General features: G+C 41.9%; 1 protein-coding gene and 1 long non-coding RNA gene across 3 annotated transcripts in view; one reads left to right on the top strand and one right to left on the bottom strand.

Annotated features, from left to right (window-relative positions):
- LOC145356640 (E3 ubiquitin-protein ligase rnf213-alpha-like) overlaps positions 1-7,108 on the top strand; it is a 168,548-nt gene extending 161,440 nt beyond the window's left edge. Inside the window, exons 65-68 of the mRNA XM_080209486.1 lie at positions 760-957; positions 3,235-3,324; positions 4,643-4,821; positions 6,382-7,108. Of these exons, the coding sequence (XP_080065612.1) occupies positions 760-957; positions 3,235-3,324; positions 4,643-4,821; positions 6,382-6,541 (627 nt within the window). The 3' untranslated portion in view covers positions 6,542-7,108. The remainder of the gene's footprint in view (positions 1-759; positions 958-3,234; positions 3,325-4,642; positions 4,822-6,381) is intronic.
- The window catches only part of LOC145356643 (uncharacterized), a 75,708-nt gene that overhangs the window by 47,202 nt on the left and 9,053 nt on the right, over positions 1-19,453 (bottom strand). The window lies entirely within an intron of this gene.

Raw genomic sequence — 19,453 nt, 5'->3', positions numbered from 1 at the left:
ACAGAAAACACCGCGAATATTCAGGTCAGGCAACATCAAAAGAAAGAAACAAAGTTGATATGTCAAACCAAAGAACTTTCATTTGAAGTCAAAAGTTGCAAGTGATTTAACCCTTTCTAAATGAGGAAGGAGCAGAAAAGAAATAAGAGGGAAGCTGTGTGATAAAGTGGAAGGCAAAGGGGATTAAATGACAAGAGGGATGCAGAAGCCTGGCAAAGTGGGTGGTAATGGAACAGATTAAGACAGATAGAAGATGGTTCCATGGGAAGTGTAAGTCTTGTGTATTGTTGTCTTTCTCTTTGTACCAACTTTAAATTCAGTCCCAAATAGAATAATGACCTACAACAAGCCTTTGAATTATTCAGGAATGGTTTAAGTTCTTTTTAATTGCTATGGGTTCATATTATGTCAATTTTTTTTTGTTGGTTGTGCACCCAAGAATAGACTATGGAAGTGTTGCTAAAAGTTTAGTTAGCACAGAAAAGGAAAAAGGCAATGCAGTGCTCTCAATTTGCATTTATGTTGAAAATAAACAATTTTCCCCAACAAATTCTACAGTCCTTGCAGTTTTGATGTGACATTTTCAAACTTCTATTTCCTGTTTGAGGTCTCTGACATAACAATATTTGTGAGACTGAGGAAAATGGAATGACAATAGCTTACTCTTCTCCTAAGTAAAATGTTGTCCAATTTATTGTATTTCCTTCATCCAGTTTCTTGTAAACCCATCTTCATATCTCCCAATGTTTCTTCTTCTAGGAATTACTGCCAAACTCGATTATTAATGCCATTAGTGGTGAACTGCAGTCATACAGTGATGTGTGTGAAGCATTTACTGCTGTAGAAGTCACTTTAGGATTTTTGGCCATGTCAGGGGGAGACCCTAATTTGCAGCTGGTCGTTTACTTGAAGGAGGTTTTGCAAATGGAAGATCAAATGGCACCGCATGTAATGGAAGTAAGTGCATGGCTAACCTTGCTGTGTAATAGGCTATTCTGGATGTTTTTGTGTTAACATAAATATATGCTAACTTTTTATTTTCCCCTTGAACCCTTTATAAATTATTCATAATAAATCTACAACATAAATTGGTTTCCACTTTCTTCTTATGATCATAGAATCCCTACAGTGCAGGAGGCCATCTGGCCATTTAAGTCTGCACTGACTCTCTGACTGAGTATCTTACCCAGAACCAACTCCCCCCACCCTATCCCTTTGGCCCCAGGCATTTATCCTGCTAATCCTGCTAACATACACAACTTAGAACACTAAGGGGAAGTTTAGCTAGTGGTTCAAGTTCCACTCCAGGACGAGATCATTCAGATCATTCAGACCATTTTAGGAGCATTGTACGATTACACGTAAGAGTTGGTGGTTTAACACTAAGCCAAGAACCTTATAAAGGTGAAGTACTGTAGATGCTGAGAGCAAAGACATCTCCCTCCTGTTTAGCTGATTTGATGGAATCTTGCATTCCCAAGGCGTTTATTGGAGTAGAGGGAATTTGCCTTATATTCTGATTAAAGAGTCATGCACTCAACCAGCATCACCAAAAACAAACTAACTAGTCATTCATTCTAATTTGGTACCGGCAAATTGTCTACTTCATTTACCGAAATACAATAATTCTATCTCAATTGATTCATTGTAAGTGAAGTAATTAACCATCTTCCTGAGATAAGTAAGAAGGTACTATATAAATTCAAGTTGCTAAAACCTGTCTTTGTTTATACTTTGCAGTGTTGGTGTCCACTATGAATTTTACCCAGATTAACCATTGAAAATCAGTTTATTTTAACAAATGTTTTCCATGCGAGAAAGGCTATTTGAATGATCTAAGATTTCAGTGACAAGTGATGATTTTATTTTCTTCTGTGTAGTTTAGTTTAGAAAGAAACTTTGCAATATTTGCTTTTCCAGCTCTCGCTAAAGATGATCAGCTGATCCTTTTCTAATGGTACTTCGTATTTGACCACAATGAGATCAACAAGAAAAACAGGGTCACTTCTGCTGCAAATTTTACCCGTCGTGCAACAAAGTGCCTCTATTGTGTACTTCCTCTCAGCAACCAAATTGAGAATGATATCTCAACTGAGTAAACCCAGGGGAGAATCCATCTTCTACCACTGGGACACTGGGGGAGATTTTGGCAGGAAAAGCAGAGGAGGTGGAGAATTGAGTAGGAGAGCCAAATGGCTTTTACGCTGGCAAGATTTTAGAACATAGAACACTACAGCACAAACAGGCCCTTCGGCCCACGAGTTGCACCGATCACATCAACACCTATCTATAACCCCCAATCCCATAAAACCCCATATACTCATCCAGAAGTCTTTTAAAAGACCCCAGCGAGTTCGCCTTCACTCACCACCCTCTGAGTGAAAAACTTACCCCTAACATCACTTCTGTACTTTCCTCCCCGCACCTTAAACCTGTGTCCTCTCGTAGCGACCATTTCAACCCGGGGAAATAGCCTCTGAGAATCCACCCTATCTATTCCTCTCAGCATCTTATAAACCTCTATCAGGTCGCCTCTCAACCTACATCTCTCCAGGGAAAAGAGACCCAGTTCCCTCAACCTAACTTCATAAGGCATGCCTCCCAGTCCAGGCAACATCCTTGTAAATCTCCTCTGTACCCTTTCAATAGCTTCTACGTCTTTCCTATTTTCCCACTTGATTTTCCCCACCCCATACCAATGATATAATGGGGATACTGAATTTAAAAGTTGGGATTCCCTTTTACATCTACTTGAGTATGCACATCAGGCATTTACACCAGATTGTCCCCTCAAGTTAGAGTGACCATTCACACTAAATCACAACAGGTTTGCCACGACGTGCATCTGGCAAACAGAAGCTGCCATAGGCACATAAGTGAGTACAGCCCAGTGTCGGAGAAGGTCACGATGTCTGGACGTTGTGTGGGGGTTGGGGTCATTTGAGAATTCTGTGGGATTGGTGTGTGACCTACACCTTCACTTTTTGAATGCACGGGAAAAGTCATCAGCACAGTCCATGGACTTTCTTCCACTTTTCCCACTCAAGCGAATATTTTGAAAAGAAATTGGCCGCTATGTTTATACGTCATCATAGTGTACCATTGGAACGTCATATGTTGTACTACTATTAGAAATTTGTTAGCAGACTTGTTCAGATTTTATCTTTGTTGTTTGAAGATGTTCACAAATGTTGTATGGATTTTTAATGCACGTTAAACACTTTTTTACTCTAGGCGTTAAGGAGGTGCAGCTTAAAACACATCCAAGCACTTTGGCAACTCCTTTCTGCAAGAAAATCAGAATGCTTCCTCCGTCTGAAGAGGGTATGAATTGCAGTTATTATTTTTCTCAAGTGTGGTGGTGCAGCCAAGGTTATGTTTATTGCTCAATCCCTAGTTCCCCAGGAAACCTGATGCCAGGCTTCCTTCTTGAAGTACTGCATTTCTTGTAGCACTCCCAGTCAAGGTTTTGGGTAGGGTGTTCCAACGTTTTGATCTAGTGACAACGAAAGAATGGCAGTGTGTGCCGAAGTAAGATGGTGACTTGAAGGACAACTTGAACACACTTTTTGTCATCTTGATGGTACTGCTCGGAGGTGTTGGGGAATGCTGCAGAACTAACCTGATGAGTTTCTGCTATACATTCTAGATCGTACATAGAGCAAGCACTGTGAACCTTGATGGAAGGAATTGGTATTGAGTTCAATGGCAGAAATACTGATTTGAGAATTGCTGGTCAAAGTATAAAGAAAATGACAGCACAGGAACAGGCCCTTCGGCCCTCCAAGCCTGCACCAACCATGCTGCCCATCTGAACTAAAACCACCTACCTTTCCAGGGACCATATCCCTTTTCCCATCCTATTCATGTATTTGTCAAGATGTTCCTTAAAAGTCACTATCATATCTGCTTCCACTACCTCCCCCGGCAATGAGTTCCAAGCACCCACCACCCTCTGTGTAAAAAAAAAACTTGCCTCCTTTAAACTTCGCCCCCTCGCACCTTAAACCTATGCCCCCCTAGTAATTGACTCTTCTGTCCCGGGTAAAAGCTTCTATCCATTTTGTCCATGCCCCTCATAATCTTGTAGAGTTCTATCAGGTCGCCTGTCAATCTCTGTTGTTCCAGTGAGAACAAATCAATTTTCTGCAATCTCTTCACTGTTGTTTCTTGAGTATTTTTGCACCACATGCACCAAAATAATGTTCGTAATTGTGTATGACTGTGGATACTTTACCATTTTGTAATAAATATTGTTAGACATCTTCTAGCAGCAGGCTTCAATTAGAATTAGCTAAAATCTGGGAAGGAGTTAGGCAACAAACCTCCAGCTGGAGGAATATCCTTTATTTAATAGATACTGCAGGGTTACAGTCAAAAAAGTTACTGCAATTATATCAAGAAATAACTAGCATTTAATAGAAACATCAAAGGCCATTGTGCACCGTAAAATGTTGAGTAATTAGATGATGCTACAGTAGCGATTAAAGAATGAGCATGGATCATACAGAGCTATCATTCAGTCATACTGCAGTTACAGCCATTTAAGTTGACTGATTCCCAAAGGGTAAGACCCATAAGATCAGAGAGATGGAAATGTAGCAAAGTCTAGATTGTTTGTTATTTCCATGTGTATTTTCAGGATCCTTTCTCAGGAATTCGAGATGAATATAAAGCGGACCTCAGTGCAGAGGAAAAGAAGCAGTTGCATGCCTTCTTCGTGCAAGCAAGTGTAGATGTATTTATACTGGAGCTGCATGAAATGTTGACCCTGAAATGCAAAACTGTGCAACCATCGGAATCCTTACAATCATCGTGGAGGTGAGTCATAGAAGTTTACAATGTGGAAACAGGCCCTTCGGCCCAACTTGTCCATGCCATCCCTTTGTTTTTAACCACTGAGCTAGTCCTAATTGCCCGCATTTGGACCATATACGTTTATAGCCATCTTACCCATGTCTGAACGCTTTTTAAAAGACAAAATTGTACCCGCCTCTACTACTACCTCTGGCAGCTTCACCACCCTCTGTGTGAAAAAATTGCCCCTCTGGACTCTTTTGTATCTCTCCCTTCTCACCTTAAACCTATGCACTCTAGTGTTAGACTCCCCACCTTTGGAAAAAGATATTGACTGTGCTGATCTGTGCTCCTCATTATTTTATAGACCTCTATAAGATCACTTGCCCACAAGTATGTCCACTTGTTAGAGAAGCTGTACTTAGAAATTACATTGTACTGTCAGTTTTTCAGTAGACCGTTGAATTGTAAGTAAAATACAGTTATAAATAGTAGAATTTACATATTGATGGCTACAAGGCAGGCAGTTTGTCATTTATTTGGGTAGAAAAGTTTCCATGAAGCAAATTCTGGACTTGCCTAATTTTGATAAGATACATTTTTCTGTTCATTTTGGCAAGGTGGTGGTAAGATGGTTATGTACCAAGGTTTATCAAAATTGACCTGCTTGTGACATCTGGGAACTACTTTAGTTGCAAAACAAAAGTCTCAAATCACATTTTTGAAACAAGAGTTATAGATCTTTTTGTGTCACGCTATAGTTATATTTTTACATAAGTCTTGTTTTGTTCGAGCAAGCCAGGTTGCTGTGTTTTATTAAAGGAGAAAATGCTGGAAAACCTCAGCGGATCTGGCAGCATCACTAAGGAGAGAAAAAAGCTGACGTTTCGAGCCCAGATGGCCCAAAGCTTTGACAAAGGGTTATCTAGACGCGAAACGTCAGCTCCTTTCTCTTCTTAGGGATGCAGCTAGAACTGCTGAAATTTTCCAGCATTTTCTCTTTTGGTTTCCGATTCCAGCATCCGCAGCAATTTACTTTTATGCTCAGTTTTATCAGTTGCCTGTCCACAGTGTCAGTCAGTGTGGACATAGAAAAGTGATGATCCACACTATTCAGGTGACTGGTGATGAATGACTGGGATAGCATGGGATGACTGGAGTGGCACAGTGCTTAGTACAGCGGCTTCAAAGTGCCAGGGACAAGGGTTCGATTCCTGGCTTGTGCCACTGTCTGTGTGGAGTTTGCACGTTCTCCCCATGTCTGCGTGAGTTTCCTCCAGGTGCTCCAGTTTTCTCCCACATTGTGGAAGATGTGCTGGTTAGGTGCATTGACCCGAACAGGTTCCGGACTGTGATGACTAGGGGACTTTCACATTAACTTCATTGCACTGTTAATGTAAGCCTTAATTGTGACTAATAAATAAACTTTAGCACATGATTTGAAGACGGGGCTGGGGAGCAAGGAAGAGAAAAGAGACACTGCTTCATATTTCTTAATTCAAAGCAACTTGAATGTTTTTAAAAAAAATTGAAAAACTTGATTTGTTTCCTAATATCTAAAGCTCCTTTTTATTTATATTTCAGTTTGAAAGATTCCCTGAGGATTATTATGGATATGAAGGAGGTGGATAATTTGCCTGAACTCGATGATCTTTTCCCAGCCCAAATTCTGATGTCAAAGAGTGTGGAGACCTGGAAAGCAGCTGTGACTTTCAAACGGGAACGATTACAAGTTTCACGATAGTTTCGAAGAGCCCTTTGGACAAAATCTTTGTTTTGCAACGAAAAATATAAAATTCTAATATAACGTTGAAATCATATACAATAGGGATTTTTTTTAAAAAAAGGAAATAGAAACTAAATGTTTCTACTTATCACTGAAGCAATGATTTATGAAGGACTGTCTGACATAACTGCTTTTGTTTTGGACCTGAAGTTACTTTGTTTGAAGTTTACAAAATATAGATTACATTATTAAAAGTTCAGTCTGTCATTGCTCACCTTGGTGTCTTAGTCCAAGGTAGATTAAGCATTGTAACACATCATGAAAATACAATTTTCCCTTGCACAGCACCTTACATTTATCTGAATGCAGGTGGTAGAATATATTTTGCCTGCAAGAAGAAAATCTTTATTCATTGAGGTGCCTTTATGCTAAGAAGCTGCTTAAAAATGTGAATATTGGTTTCCGTAATGAAGCCATATTTGAATAAAGATTTACAAGTGCTTTTTTTTATTGCTTAATAAATTTTGAAAACATAATGTTTGCTTTTAATTTTGTGACTTGCTGTAAGTTTCTACTAAAATCAAATAAAATGCATTAATTAAAAAATGCATGATTTTCAACACAGTGGTAAATCTTTATTTGAAAAGAGTGCAACAGCAAATCATGTTGGAAATGTGTTACCATCATCTGCACGTGATGCCAGAGCAAAAGCTATGAAGGGAAGATGCAAGGTTCGATATCAGCTAGGTGTTACTATGTAGTTAACTCCAACAGTTAATGACCATAAATTAGCCACTTCTGAGAAAGATCTTAAACTAATTTGTCCTCTGTTTGAACAGAGGGGAGTATGATAAGATGAGGGTGGAATTGGCGAATGTATACTGGGGGCGCAGATTGGTTGGTAGGACGGCTGAGGAACAGTGGAGGATTTTTAAGGAGATTTTTTTCGGTACTCAGCAGAAATATATTCCGATGGTAAAGAAGGACTGTAGGAGAAGTGATAACCAGCCGTGGTTATCAAAGGAAATAAAGGAGAGTATTAAATTAAAAGCTGATGTGTTCAGAGCAGCTAAAAATAGTGGGCAATTAGAAGATTGGGAAAGATTTAAAAAACGACAAAGAATGACTAAGAAAGCGATAAAGGAAAAATAGAGTATGAAGCTAAACTAGCTCTAAATATAAAAAATGATAGTAAAAGTTTTTACAAATATATAAAGAAGAGGAGACTGGCTAGAGTGAATGTTGGACCCTTAGAGGATGAGAGGGGGAATTTAGCGGTGGGTGTCGAGGAAATGGCTGAGGCTTTAACTTTTTCGTGTCGGTCTTCACGGAGGACACAAATAGCATGCTGAATATCAAAGATAGAAGGATGGTAGGAGATGAGGTCCTTAATGCAATTACTGTCACTAGAGAGGTAGTGCTTGATAGACTAACAGAACTGAAGGTAGACAAGTCCCCAGGACCGGATGGAATGCATTCCAGGGTTCTGAAAGAAATGGCTGAGGTGATAGTGGATGCCTTAGTAATTATTTATCAAAATTCACTGGACTCTGGGGAAGTGCTGGAAGATTGGAAAATGGCTAATGTTACGCCGCTGTTTAAAAAAGGTAGCAGACTAAAGGCGTGGAATTATAGGCCAGTTAGTTTAACGTCTGTAGTTGGAAAAATGCTAGAATCTGTCATCAAAGAAGAAATAGACACTTAAAGAACGGTTTGATCAAGCAGACGCAGCACAGATTTGTGAAGGGGATGTCATGTTTAACGAATTTATTGGATTTCTATGAGGATGTGACTAGTGCGGTAGAGGGGAACCGGTGGATGTGTTTTTAGATTTCCAGAAAGTGTTTGATAAGGTGCCTCACAAAAGGTTGTGCAGAAGGTTAGGGTGCATGGAGTTGGGGGTAAGATGTTGGCATGGATAGAGGATTGGTTGTCTAATAGGAAGCAGAGAGTTGGAATCAATGGGTGCTATTCTGGTGGGCAGTGGGTGACTAGTGGAGTGCCGCAGGAATCGGTGCTGGGGCCTCAGCTGTTTTACCATTTACATAGATGATCTGGAAGAGGGGGCTGAGTGTAGGGTAACGAAATTTGCTGTTGACACGAAGATGAGTGGAAAAGCAAATTGTGTGGAAGGTGCGGAAAGTCTGCAGAGGGATCTGGATAGGCTGAGTGAGTGGGCGAGGACCTGACAGATGGAGTATAATGTTAGCAAGTGTGAGGTTATCCACTTTGGTAGAAATAATAGTAGGAGGGATTATTATTTAAAGGGCAAAAAGCTGTAGCATGCTACAGTGCAGAGGGACCTGGGGGGTCCTTGTGCATGAGTCGTAAAAACCCAGTCTGCAGGTGCAGCAGGTGATCAAGAAGGCGAATGGAATGTTGGCCTTTATAGCAAAGGGGATAGAATATAAAAGCAAGGACGTCTTGCTGCAACTGTACAGGGCGCTGGTGAGGCCGCAACTGGAGTACTGTGTGCAGTTTTGGTTGCTGCATTTGAGAAAGGATACATTGGCCTTGGAGGGAGTGCAGAGAAGGTTCACTAAGCTGATACTGGAGGTGAGGGGGTTAGCCTATGAAGAGAGACTGAATAGACTGCGTCTGTACTCGGAGTTTAGAAGGCTGAGGGGGGATCTTATAGAGACATATAAGATAATGAAAGGGATGGATAGGGTAGAGATAGAGGTTCTTCCCACTTAGAAAGGATAGCAGAACTAGAGGGCACAGCCTCAAAATGAGTGGGGGGGGGGGAACAGGTTAGATTGGAGTTGAGGAACTTCTTCACTCAAAGGGTGGTGAGTCTCTGGAATTCTCTGCCCATTGAAGTGGTGGAGGCTACCTCGCTGAATATATTTAAGTCACAGGTAGATAGGTTTCTGATAGACAAGGGAATTAAGGGTTATGGGGAGACAGCGGAAAAGTGGAACTGATCCATGATCAACATGATCTTGTTGAATGGCGGGGCAGGCTCGAAGGGCTAGATGGCCTACTCCTGCTCCTATTTCTTATGTTCTTATTAGTTTGGAGTTCATGTGCAAAATGTACTTGGGGTGGTGAGACGCAAGCACAAGTCAATAACGTGGTTAAAGGAGGGGCAGGATTGGCAGCTAAATGTTCCTGGGTATAAGTGTTTTAGGTGTGATAGGGGAGGGTTGAAAAGAGGAAGGGGAGTGGCGCTCTTAGGGAGCAGATCACAGCAGTGCAGAGGGAGGATAACATGGAGGGGTTGGAAATTGAGTCTCTGTGGGTGGAGTTGAGGAATAGGAAGGGGGCCATTACTATGCTAGGAGTGTACTATAGGCCGCCCGATAGCCCACAGGCAGTGGAAGAGGGTATATGTAGGGACATTTTGGATAAGTGTAGGAAGAATAGGGTTGTTGTAGTGGGAGATTTTAATCTCCCTGGGGTGGATTGGAAGGTGCCTAGAGCTGGGGGGGTCTGATGGGGAGGAATTCGTAAGATGTGTATTGGAAGGATCCTTGCAACAGTGTGTCGACAGCCCGACTAGAGAGGGGGCAATACTGGATTTAGTTCTGGGAAATGAGCCGGGTCAGGTGGTTGAGGTTGCGGTAGGCGAACATGTGGCTAATAGCGACCACAACTCCGTCTACTTTAGGATACGAATGGAAAAAGATGAGAGCTGTCCTAAGGGGAGGGTGCTAAATTGGGGGAAGGCTAGATACAGCCAGATTAGGCAGGAGCTTAGGGATACAGACTGGGATAGGCTGTTGGAAGGCAAGACCACGTTAGGCACGTGGGAGTCTTTCAAGGGAAAACTGCAAAGGGTGCAGGAAAGGCATGTGCCGGTTAGGAGAAAGGATGGGAAAGGTAGGATTAGGGAACCGTGGATTACTAGAGATATAGAAGACCTGGTTAGGAAGAAACCAGAGGCGTATGTCAGGTCTAAGCAGCTGGGAACAGAGAGAGCGTTGGAGGAATACAGAGAGAGTAGGAGGGATCTCAAACGGGGAGTTAGAAGAGCAAAGAGGGGGCATGAGATGGCTTTGGCAGGTAGGGTTAAGGAGAATCCAAAAGCGTTTTACTCCTATCTTAAGAACAAAAGGGTGGCTAGGGGTAAAATCAGTCCTCTCAGGGACCAGCGTGGGGAATTGTGCTTAGAGGCAGAGGGAATGGGGGAGATCCTGAATGAATCCTTTGCGTCGGTATTCACGAAGGAGAGGGGCTTGATGTCTAGTACAGTCATTGAGGGAGTGGTAGACCAATTGAAAGATCTATCGATTACGAGGGAAGAGGTGTTAGGGCTTTTAGAGGGCATTAAAACCGATAGATCTCTGGGGCCTGATTGCATTTATCCTAGGCTGCTTAGAGAGGCGAGGGATGAGATTGCTGGGCCTCTGACGCGAATCTTTGTCTCTTCTTTGGACACAGGTGAGGTCCCAAAGGACTAGAGGATAGCAAACGTGGTACCGTTTTTTAAAAAGGCTAGGAGGGATAGCCCGGGTAACTATAGGCCGGTGAGCTTAACATCAGTGGTAGGTAAGTTGATGGAGAGGATTCTTAGGGATAGGATGTATGCGCACTTGGAGCGTTGCGATCTGATTAAGGATACGCAGCATGGCTTTGTCAAGGGGAAGTCTTGACTTACAAATCTGGTAGAATTCTTTGAGGAGGTGACAAAAATGGTTGACGAAGGTCGAGCCGTTGATGTCGTCTATATGGATTTCAGTAAGGCGTTTGACAAAGTCCCTCGTGGTAGGTTGGTACAGAAGATTAAAGCTCATGGGATATGTGGTCAGGTATCTAGATGGGTAGAGAACTGGCTTGCAAAGAGGAGTCAGAGAGTAGTAGTGGAGGGGTATTTTTCTAGCTGGAGGTCTGTCACAAGTGGTGTGCCGCAGGGCTCGGTACTGGAACCTCTTCTCTTTGTAGTGTATATAAATGATTTGGAAGAGGGAGTAGGTGGTGTGATCAGCAAATTTGCTGATGACACCAAGATGGCTGGATTGGCGGGCAGTGAGGAGCAGTGTCTGGCAATACAGCGGGATATTGATAGGCTGGTTGATTGGGCAAATGGAATTTAATTCGGATAAATGTGAGGTGATGCATTTTGGCCGGAATAATGTAGGGGAGAGTTATATGATAAAGGGTAAGCCCGTAAGGAATATAGAATCGCAGTGAGACCTGGGGGTGCAAGTGCACAAGTCTTTGAAGGTGGCAGTGCAAGTGGGAAGTGTGGTGAAGAAAGCCTATGGTATGTTAGCCTTTATAGGAAGGGGTATAGAATATAAGAGCTGGAGTCTAATGTTGCAGTTGTATAGAACGTTGGTTAGGCCACATTTGGAGTACTGCGTCCAGTTCTGGTCGCCTTACTACCGGAAGGACGTGGAGACTCTGGAGAGAGTGCAGAGGAGGTTTACCAGGATGTTGCCTGGTATGGAAGGACTGGGGAATGAGGAAAGATTGAAGAAATTGGGGCTCTCTTCCCTTGAAAGATGCCGACTGAGGGGGGATCTAATAGAGGTATATAAGATTATGAAGGGTATAGATAGAGTAAACAGAGGTAAGCTATTTCCTATAACAGAGACACGTAGGACAAGGGGCCATGGACTTAAGGTGAGAGGGGAGAGGTACAACACAGATATTAGAGGGAGGTTTTTCACACAGAGGATAGTGGGGGTATGGAATGCTCTGCCAAGGTGGTGGAGGCAAACACGCTAGAGTCCTTTAACAGTAACTTAGACAGGCACATGACTGAGTTGGAGATGGGTGGATATAGGAGATCCTTTTAAATAAGGCTCATTAACACTGGGGCGTCCCTGGTAATGTAAATGGGTATAGTATGATAATAATGTTTTTTTCCTTTTCATTCACAGGTTTTGAGTCGGTCCACCTCGTGTCCAACGAGGGGCATACACGCGATGGGTCGTACTGGGGCTGCTCTTGGTTGTTCGAGATTGGCCTAGTGCTTCATGTCGTTAGTGTGTGCCTAAACTGGACAAGATACTGGGCAAGACGACAGCTCAGTGACTATCGCTGATTGCTGTGCAGACATATGGATTTGGGCTGGTGTCTGTGGGAGTTTGCGCATTCTCCCCGTGCTTGCGTGGGTTTTCTCCGGGTGCTCCGGTTTCCTCCCACACCCCAAAGATGTGCTGATAGGCTGACTGGCAGGAATAAATTGCCCCTAATCAGTTTCCCTCAATCTGGATGGCCATAAAACATTAGACAGGGGTCGTGGGTAGAGAGGTGGACTGGTGGTGTTGAGATGGTGGCGCAGGCTCGTTGGGCCAAAGGGCCTGTTTCCCAAGCTGATTTTGTTCTTTTTTTTGTTTTAATAAAGGGGCCAAAGTGCAATGACAATAATAAACCTGGTTCAAAGAAGGATTGAGAACTTAAATATTCGTTGGTCTTTAGAATAAGTCAATAAAATATAGGAGCAGAATTATGCCATTTCAGGCCATCAATGTTAATTGGTAATCTATTTTCATCAGCCTCCTTTTAGTTTCGTTTTAACCTCTGCATCTTGAGAAAAGCAGGGAGCTCTAGTTTCAGAGGACCTTCAATTCCCCCTCAAAAAAGTGTGTCACATCGGTGTCCCACAAGGCTTTGTTCTCAGCCCCCTACTATACTCCTTATACACCTATGATTGTGTGGCCAAATTCCCCTCCAATTCGATTTTCAAGTTTGCTGACAATACCACTGTAGTGGGACAGATCTCAAACAATGACGAGACACAACACCGGAATGAGATAGAGAATTTGGTGAACTGGTGACTGGTGCAGTGACAATAATCTCTCCCTCAATATCAACAAAACGAAGGAGATCGTCATCGACTTCAGGAAGAGTAAAAGAGAACATGCCCCTGTCCGCATCAACGGGAATGAAGTAGAAAGGGTTGAGAGTTTCAAGTTTTTAGGTGTCCAGATCACCAACGACCTGTCCTGTCCCCCCACGCCGACACTATAATTAAGAATGCCCACCAATGCTGCTACTTTCTCAGAAGACTAAGAAAATTTGGCATGTCAGCTACAACACTCACCAACTTTTACAGATGCACCATAGAAAGCATTCTTTCTGATTTTAGCACAGCTTGGTATGGCTCCTGCTCTGTCTAAGACACAAGAATCTACAATCCATCATGCAAACCAGCTTCCCATCCATTGACTCTGTCTACACTTCCCACTGCCTCGGAAAAAATGCCAGCATAATCAAGGACCCCATACACCCTGGACATACAGTCTTCCACCTTCCATCGAGAAAAAGATACAAAAGTCTGAGATAATGTACCAACTGACTCAAGAACAGCTTCTTCCCTGCTGCCATCAGACTTTTGAATGGATCTACCTTGCATTAAATTGATCTTTCTCAAACACAAGCTATGACTGTAGCACAACATTCTATACTCTCGTTTCCTTCTCTATGAATGGTATGCTTTGTATAGTGCAAAAAAATACTTTTCACTGTATGCTAATATATGTGACAATAAATCAAATCAAAGATTAATCTACTCTGTCCTACTTCCTTATGAAGTCCTCCAGTTGTTTGCATTGCCTACCAGTTTGTGAATTTAGTCACCTGGGCCTGGTCACTTTTCAATTCCAAAGTTAGCCCTCCTCACAGTTAAACTATTTTCACAGGCTTTCTCTCCTGGTGTTTTTATTCATGCTTGATAAGTTTCACAATCCATTTCTCCCGCTTTTTCCCCATAACATTTGATCCCTTACCAATCAAATAGATTCCATTCTATTTGTGTGTGCTGTGCCCAGGGGCTAGTCCCTCACTCATTGTTTGCAGCTACTTCATCCTTACCTCTTTTTGTTTGACGTTTTAGTATTGGTGATTTTCTTTTACCCTCGGAAGCAAGGTGTGGAGGCAGGTCCTAAGTCTACCTCAGCTCAAACACAAATCAAACCCAAGCTGTTAGCATTATTCTGAGGCACACACTAGCCAATGGAATGAACTGACCCTCTACTTAGGATAGATATGGAAGAAAAGAGCCTATTAAAGCATCAGGGAGCGTTGTTGTAGTTGAGAGGCTAAAAATGGAGTTTATTTGATTGGAATTAAAGAAGAAGAAGAGCTATTACATTATTGGGTGTATTCTCTGGCCACCAAACAGTGAGGAGGAGATTGAAAACAAGTTACAAAGATACAAATCATCCTGGGGAAATCAAATTGTCCTAGTACAGACTAGGATAACAGTGTCAAGGGTAAAGAGAGAAAGGAATTGCTGAAATGTATGCAAGAACTTGCTTCATCTGTGTGCTTCCAGCTCAACCAGGAAAGAATGTTGGATCTTGTTCCAGCAGAATGAAATGGGAGAACTGGAATATATTGAGGTTTAGAAGTTATTGAAAAACATGAAGAATGAAAGTGTGTGAAAATACTTTAACAGTAAGGAAAGCTCACTTCAGAATTGAAAAGTGATCAGGCCCAGGTGATTAAACTCACAAACTGCTAAGCAATGCAAACAACTGGATGTCTTCATAATGGAAGTAGGACAGAATAGACAGTTCTTTGAGGGAAATGAAGGCCCTTTAAAACTGGAGCTCCCTGATTTACTCAAGATGTAGAGGTTCAAATGAGACAACAAGGAGGCTGATGACAAATGTAAATTTATACTACAGTGAATAAAGCAAGTATACAGGTTTATAAAAAGTGGAGTGATTCCAAGAGAGCATAAAAATAGATTACTAATTAACATAAAAGGGAGCCTAGAATCTTAGGAATACAAAAAAAGCAAAAAGGATAGTCAAAGGAAGTTTGAGTTCAATTAAGAACTGAAATATAATTTATGAAGCCAGGGAACTTGATTGAGGTACCAAATGAGTTGACTTAGAATCCCTATAATGCAGTAAGAAGTCATTCAACCCATCGTGTCTGCATTGACTCTCCAACAGAACATCTTACCAGGCCCATCTCCCACACTATCCCTGTAACCCCCATGCATTTATCCCAATAATCCCTCTAACCTACACATCTTGGGTCACTAAGGGGCAATTTAACATGGCCAATCTACATAAATTGCACATCTTTGGATGTGCGAGACCAGAGCACCTGGAGGAAACCCATGCAAACACGGAGAGAATGTGCAAAGTTCATACAGTCACCCAAGGCCAGAACTGAACCTGAGTCCCCACGCTGTGAGGCAGCAGTGTGCCACCCATACTTTGGCAGCATCCACTCCTCTGGTGAAGACCCATGCAATGTAGCAATAAGGCAAAAGGCGGTGACGAGAATGGATCGTAAAAATAGAGAAGGTACCTAAAAGGTTGTCTCTCCTCAAAGTAGAAATTTAGAAAATAGGAGAGAATGTCATTCAGTATGATAATGGCTGATCTTCTATTTCAATGTCATGTTTCTGCTTTCTCCCCATAATCCTTGATGCCTTTAGAATCTAGAAATCTATTTCCTGCTTAAATATATCCAATGACTTAGTCTTCATAGCCTTATGTAGTGGAAACTTCCACAGGTTCATCATCCTCTAAGTGAAAAACTCCCTCCTCATCTCAATCCTAAATGGCCTATCCTGAGACTGTGATCCCCTTGTTCTTGGACACCACCTCCAGGAATGCTTATCCCTGTATCCAATCTGTGCAGCTCTGTCAACATTTTATATGTTTTAATGTGATCCCTTCTTTCTTTTAAATTGTAGTGAATGCAGGCCTAGGTGACCCAATCTCTACTCATATGACAATCCCACCATCCCAGAAATCAATCTGGTGAATCTTTGCTGCTCTCCTTTTATGGCAAGTATATCAGTTCTTGGGTAAGGAGACCAAAACTGCCCACAGTAATCCAGATGTAGTCTCATCAAGGTCCTGCATAGCTGTAGTAAGACATCCTTGCTCCAGTACGCAAGTCCTCTTGCAATTAAGACCAACATACCATTTGCCTTCTTAACTGCTTTATGTACCTGCATGCCTGCTTTTAGTGACTGGTATACAAGGTCACCCAGGTCCCTTTGTATGTCAACATTTCCCAATCTATTACTTTTTAAATAATACTCTGCTGTAGACGTTGCTGCATTGTATAGACTGACAACAAGGGACTAAAGCATAGAAGTGGTGATTGGTGGTGCTGGTTCAGGTGCCTGCACCAGGTGACAGCAGTTTCTGATGTAGAGCACTGTCCAAGGTGACCACATAGCTGCTTGTTTGTGCAGCATGGTTGTGTACTGCCACCAGTTTGTCGTGACCATGTCTAGTTTAGATCCTGACTGGTTTTGTTCTAGATTGCAGTTTGCAGGCATTGTGGTTGCAGTACCTTTTACCTCTTTGTTGCCACTTCATTAGGGTGACACCTACATTTGCTTCCACACTTGGTTGCAGGAGGGCCTTGGTGACACGGATGATGGTTCTGGTACATCCGGAGAACATTCTCTGTGCTGAAGAGGTCGGCACATCTTGCAGGTTGAGTAGCGTCAGGCAGCTTTGAGTTCATAAATTCTACAGGACAACAGTACTTGAATCATCATGATATCAGTGTCCTCCTCATGACTTGCCTGGTCAGTGGTGAGAAGTTAAGCTCTGGAGAGGGCATCCACAAAGTACAGATCTTAACTTGTTTGTAGAGAACACTGAGGTTGTAGAATTGTAACTTGGACGTCATGTGCTGCAGTTGTGATTTGGTAAGAAATGACTTTTTGAAAATAGTTATGAATGGCCGGTGATCTGTTTCAACATTAGCAGGATGGCATAGATGAAACCATGAAATTTCTGATGCGCAAAGACGAGGGCAAGGAGTTCCTTATCGATCTGAGAATACTACACAGAATACTAAGAATCTTAGTATTGGGCATGGTGGCTATAATCCATTCAACCATCCTCATGGGGTCTCAACAATGCCTCGTTCAGATGAACTGGTTCCATGCATATCCTGACGATGTCTTTTTTACCACTGGTACCATTCGCTCCAATCCATTCTGTGGTCTCATCTATAAGGGCTATGACACCCAGTCTTGTCATTGATTCAATTCCTTGATTACTTTCTGTTTTGTCACAAGGGGGAACTCTTCTTGGTGCAGATAGCGGGCGTTACCAAGACATCCCATATCATAAGGTAAACGATAGGTAACTTCCCATGTTGCCACGGTTAAACAAATCTTTGCATTATAACATTTGTGGGGCCTAGTTAGACTAAGCTACCTTAGCTATCATGAGATGCAGTCGTGGAGACTTAATTTCATTTTTACATGTTGGTCGACTACATTAAACTGAAAGATACCTTGCAAGCAATACAGAGCAGCCACACCTTCTGTACAGGTGTACCGAATGCCACAGGATTTACCTTGGTGGTAGAATCTGGTGCAGCATTTGGGTCTATTTGCCACAGAAAATTTTGATTTGATTTGATTTATTATTGTCACATGTATTAACACACAATGAAAAATACTGTTTCTTGAGCGCTATACAAAGCATACTGTTCATAGAGGAGAGAGCTAGGATGTAGAGAAAATCAATTTGCTTGGATAAAACATTGCACTGTGCTCCAATGCTGATCTTGATTTTGAGTTTTAGATTGCTGTTTAATGTAGCGAAGATGTCATCTTTCCCTGTGACGGTGTTGACACTCTCACAGTACAATGCTGTTAGAGGCTCAGTGCTCTGGTTTCTCTGATTGGACTCCAGCTCAATCACCCTGTTCACGTTCCAAACCCTGGAGCACTGGGCTAGTGGCAAAAACAGGATTGTTGTGATATTGACCTACAGTATTTAGCAAAGTGATTCCACTTGTCACAGTTGTTATGTTTATTAGTTGCAAAGCACACAGTCCTGTGAGTATTAGCTCACAAAGCATGTTTTGCACCATGAAAATTTCAGATTCCCACCTTAAGTTCTTTCTGCCTCTTAGCATGTAGATGCTGATGGCAGATTCTAGTGTTAGTTTTTTTCTTGTTTTTCTCTCTTTATGCATATCACTACAGATTCTACAGGAAATGCAATCTCACACAAGTTAATTAGTGAGGATGCTGAATGCACTCTTTTTGGAAAGGATTTTTAAAGTTGGGGTATAAGACTGAATGGACTTGAGTTTTTGGTTAGTCATGTTAAGTGCATGTCAGTCCAATATAATATTTTTCACCAGCATGCATATCTGTTAGAAAAACAGAAAACGTTGGAAAATTTCAGCAGGTCTGATAGCATCTGTGGGGAGAGAAGAGAGCCAATAGTTCGAGTCTGGATGCGCCTTCGTCAGAGATAGAGCAGTTGAGAGGAACTCTGATGAAATGTAATCCAAACTTGAAACATTGGCTCTATTCTGTCTCTACTGATGCTGTCCTGAAAATGAGATTTTACAGCATTTTCTGTTTTTGTTTCCAATTCTAGCATCTGCGGTATTTTGCCTTTATTAACTTAGAGCACATCTGTTAGAATGTCTTTAAACAATACCTTCAGGTCCTCTTTCTCTTCCTCTCCTTGGAAGATTAAGGAGTCAAATTTCTTGACTGCCTTGCAGCTAGGTTTAGCAGTCTATGTTAAAATTCAAGTCAGAAACTCCAAAGTGTTTCGTGAAGTCCACCTGCAATTTGAATTTGGCTAAGGCAAGCATGAGAAGTTTCACTTCGGGTATGATTCAACTGACCCACTAGGGAGCTTTTATCAAACAAAGTTTATTTAAGAATAAGGTTAACATATAGCAATTATAAACAAGAAAGAAAAACAACAATGATACTGTATAACTCTTAATAAATACATGAACTGTTCCAATCAAACTTTGTTATATAAGAGCCTTGCCACAGGTTTAGCACAGAAAATATGAATGCTCACGTGATGCTGGAACTTAGCCCCTTGGTTGGAGAATTGAAACTCTGACTTCTCAGCCTTACAAAATCTAGCAACCCTCTTGATGCACACAAACAAATCTGAAGTCAGAACAGCTTCCCAAAACACCAGGGAGAGAGAGGGAGAGCTAGCCAGCAGAATCTACAATACCAGGAACGAAAACAGAGGAAAAAACCTGCCTGCCACT

Source organism: Carcharhinus amblyrhynchos, chromosome 21 (assembly GCF_965287045.1).
Source record: "Carcharhinus amblyrhynchos chromosome 21, sCarAmb.v2.hapA, whole genome shotgun sequence".
Taxonomy (NCBI): Eukaryota; Metazoa; Chordata; class Chondrichthyes; order Carcharhiniformes; family Carcharhinidae; genus Carcharhinus; species Carcharhinus amblyrhynchos.
Note: the sequence above shows the minus strand (reverse complement) of the source record. Positions and strands in the feature narration are given on the sequence as shown.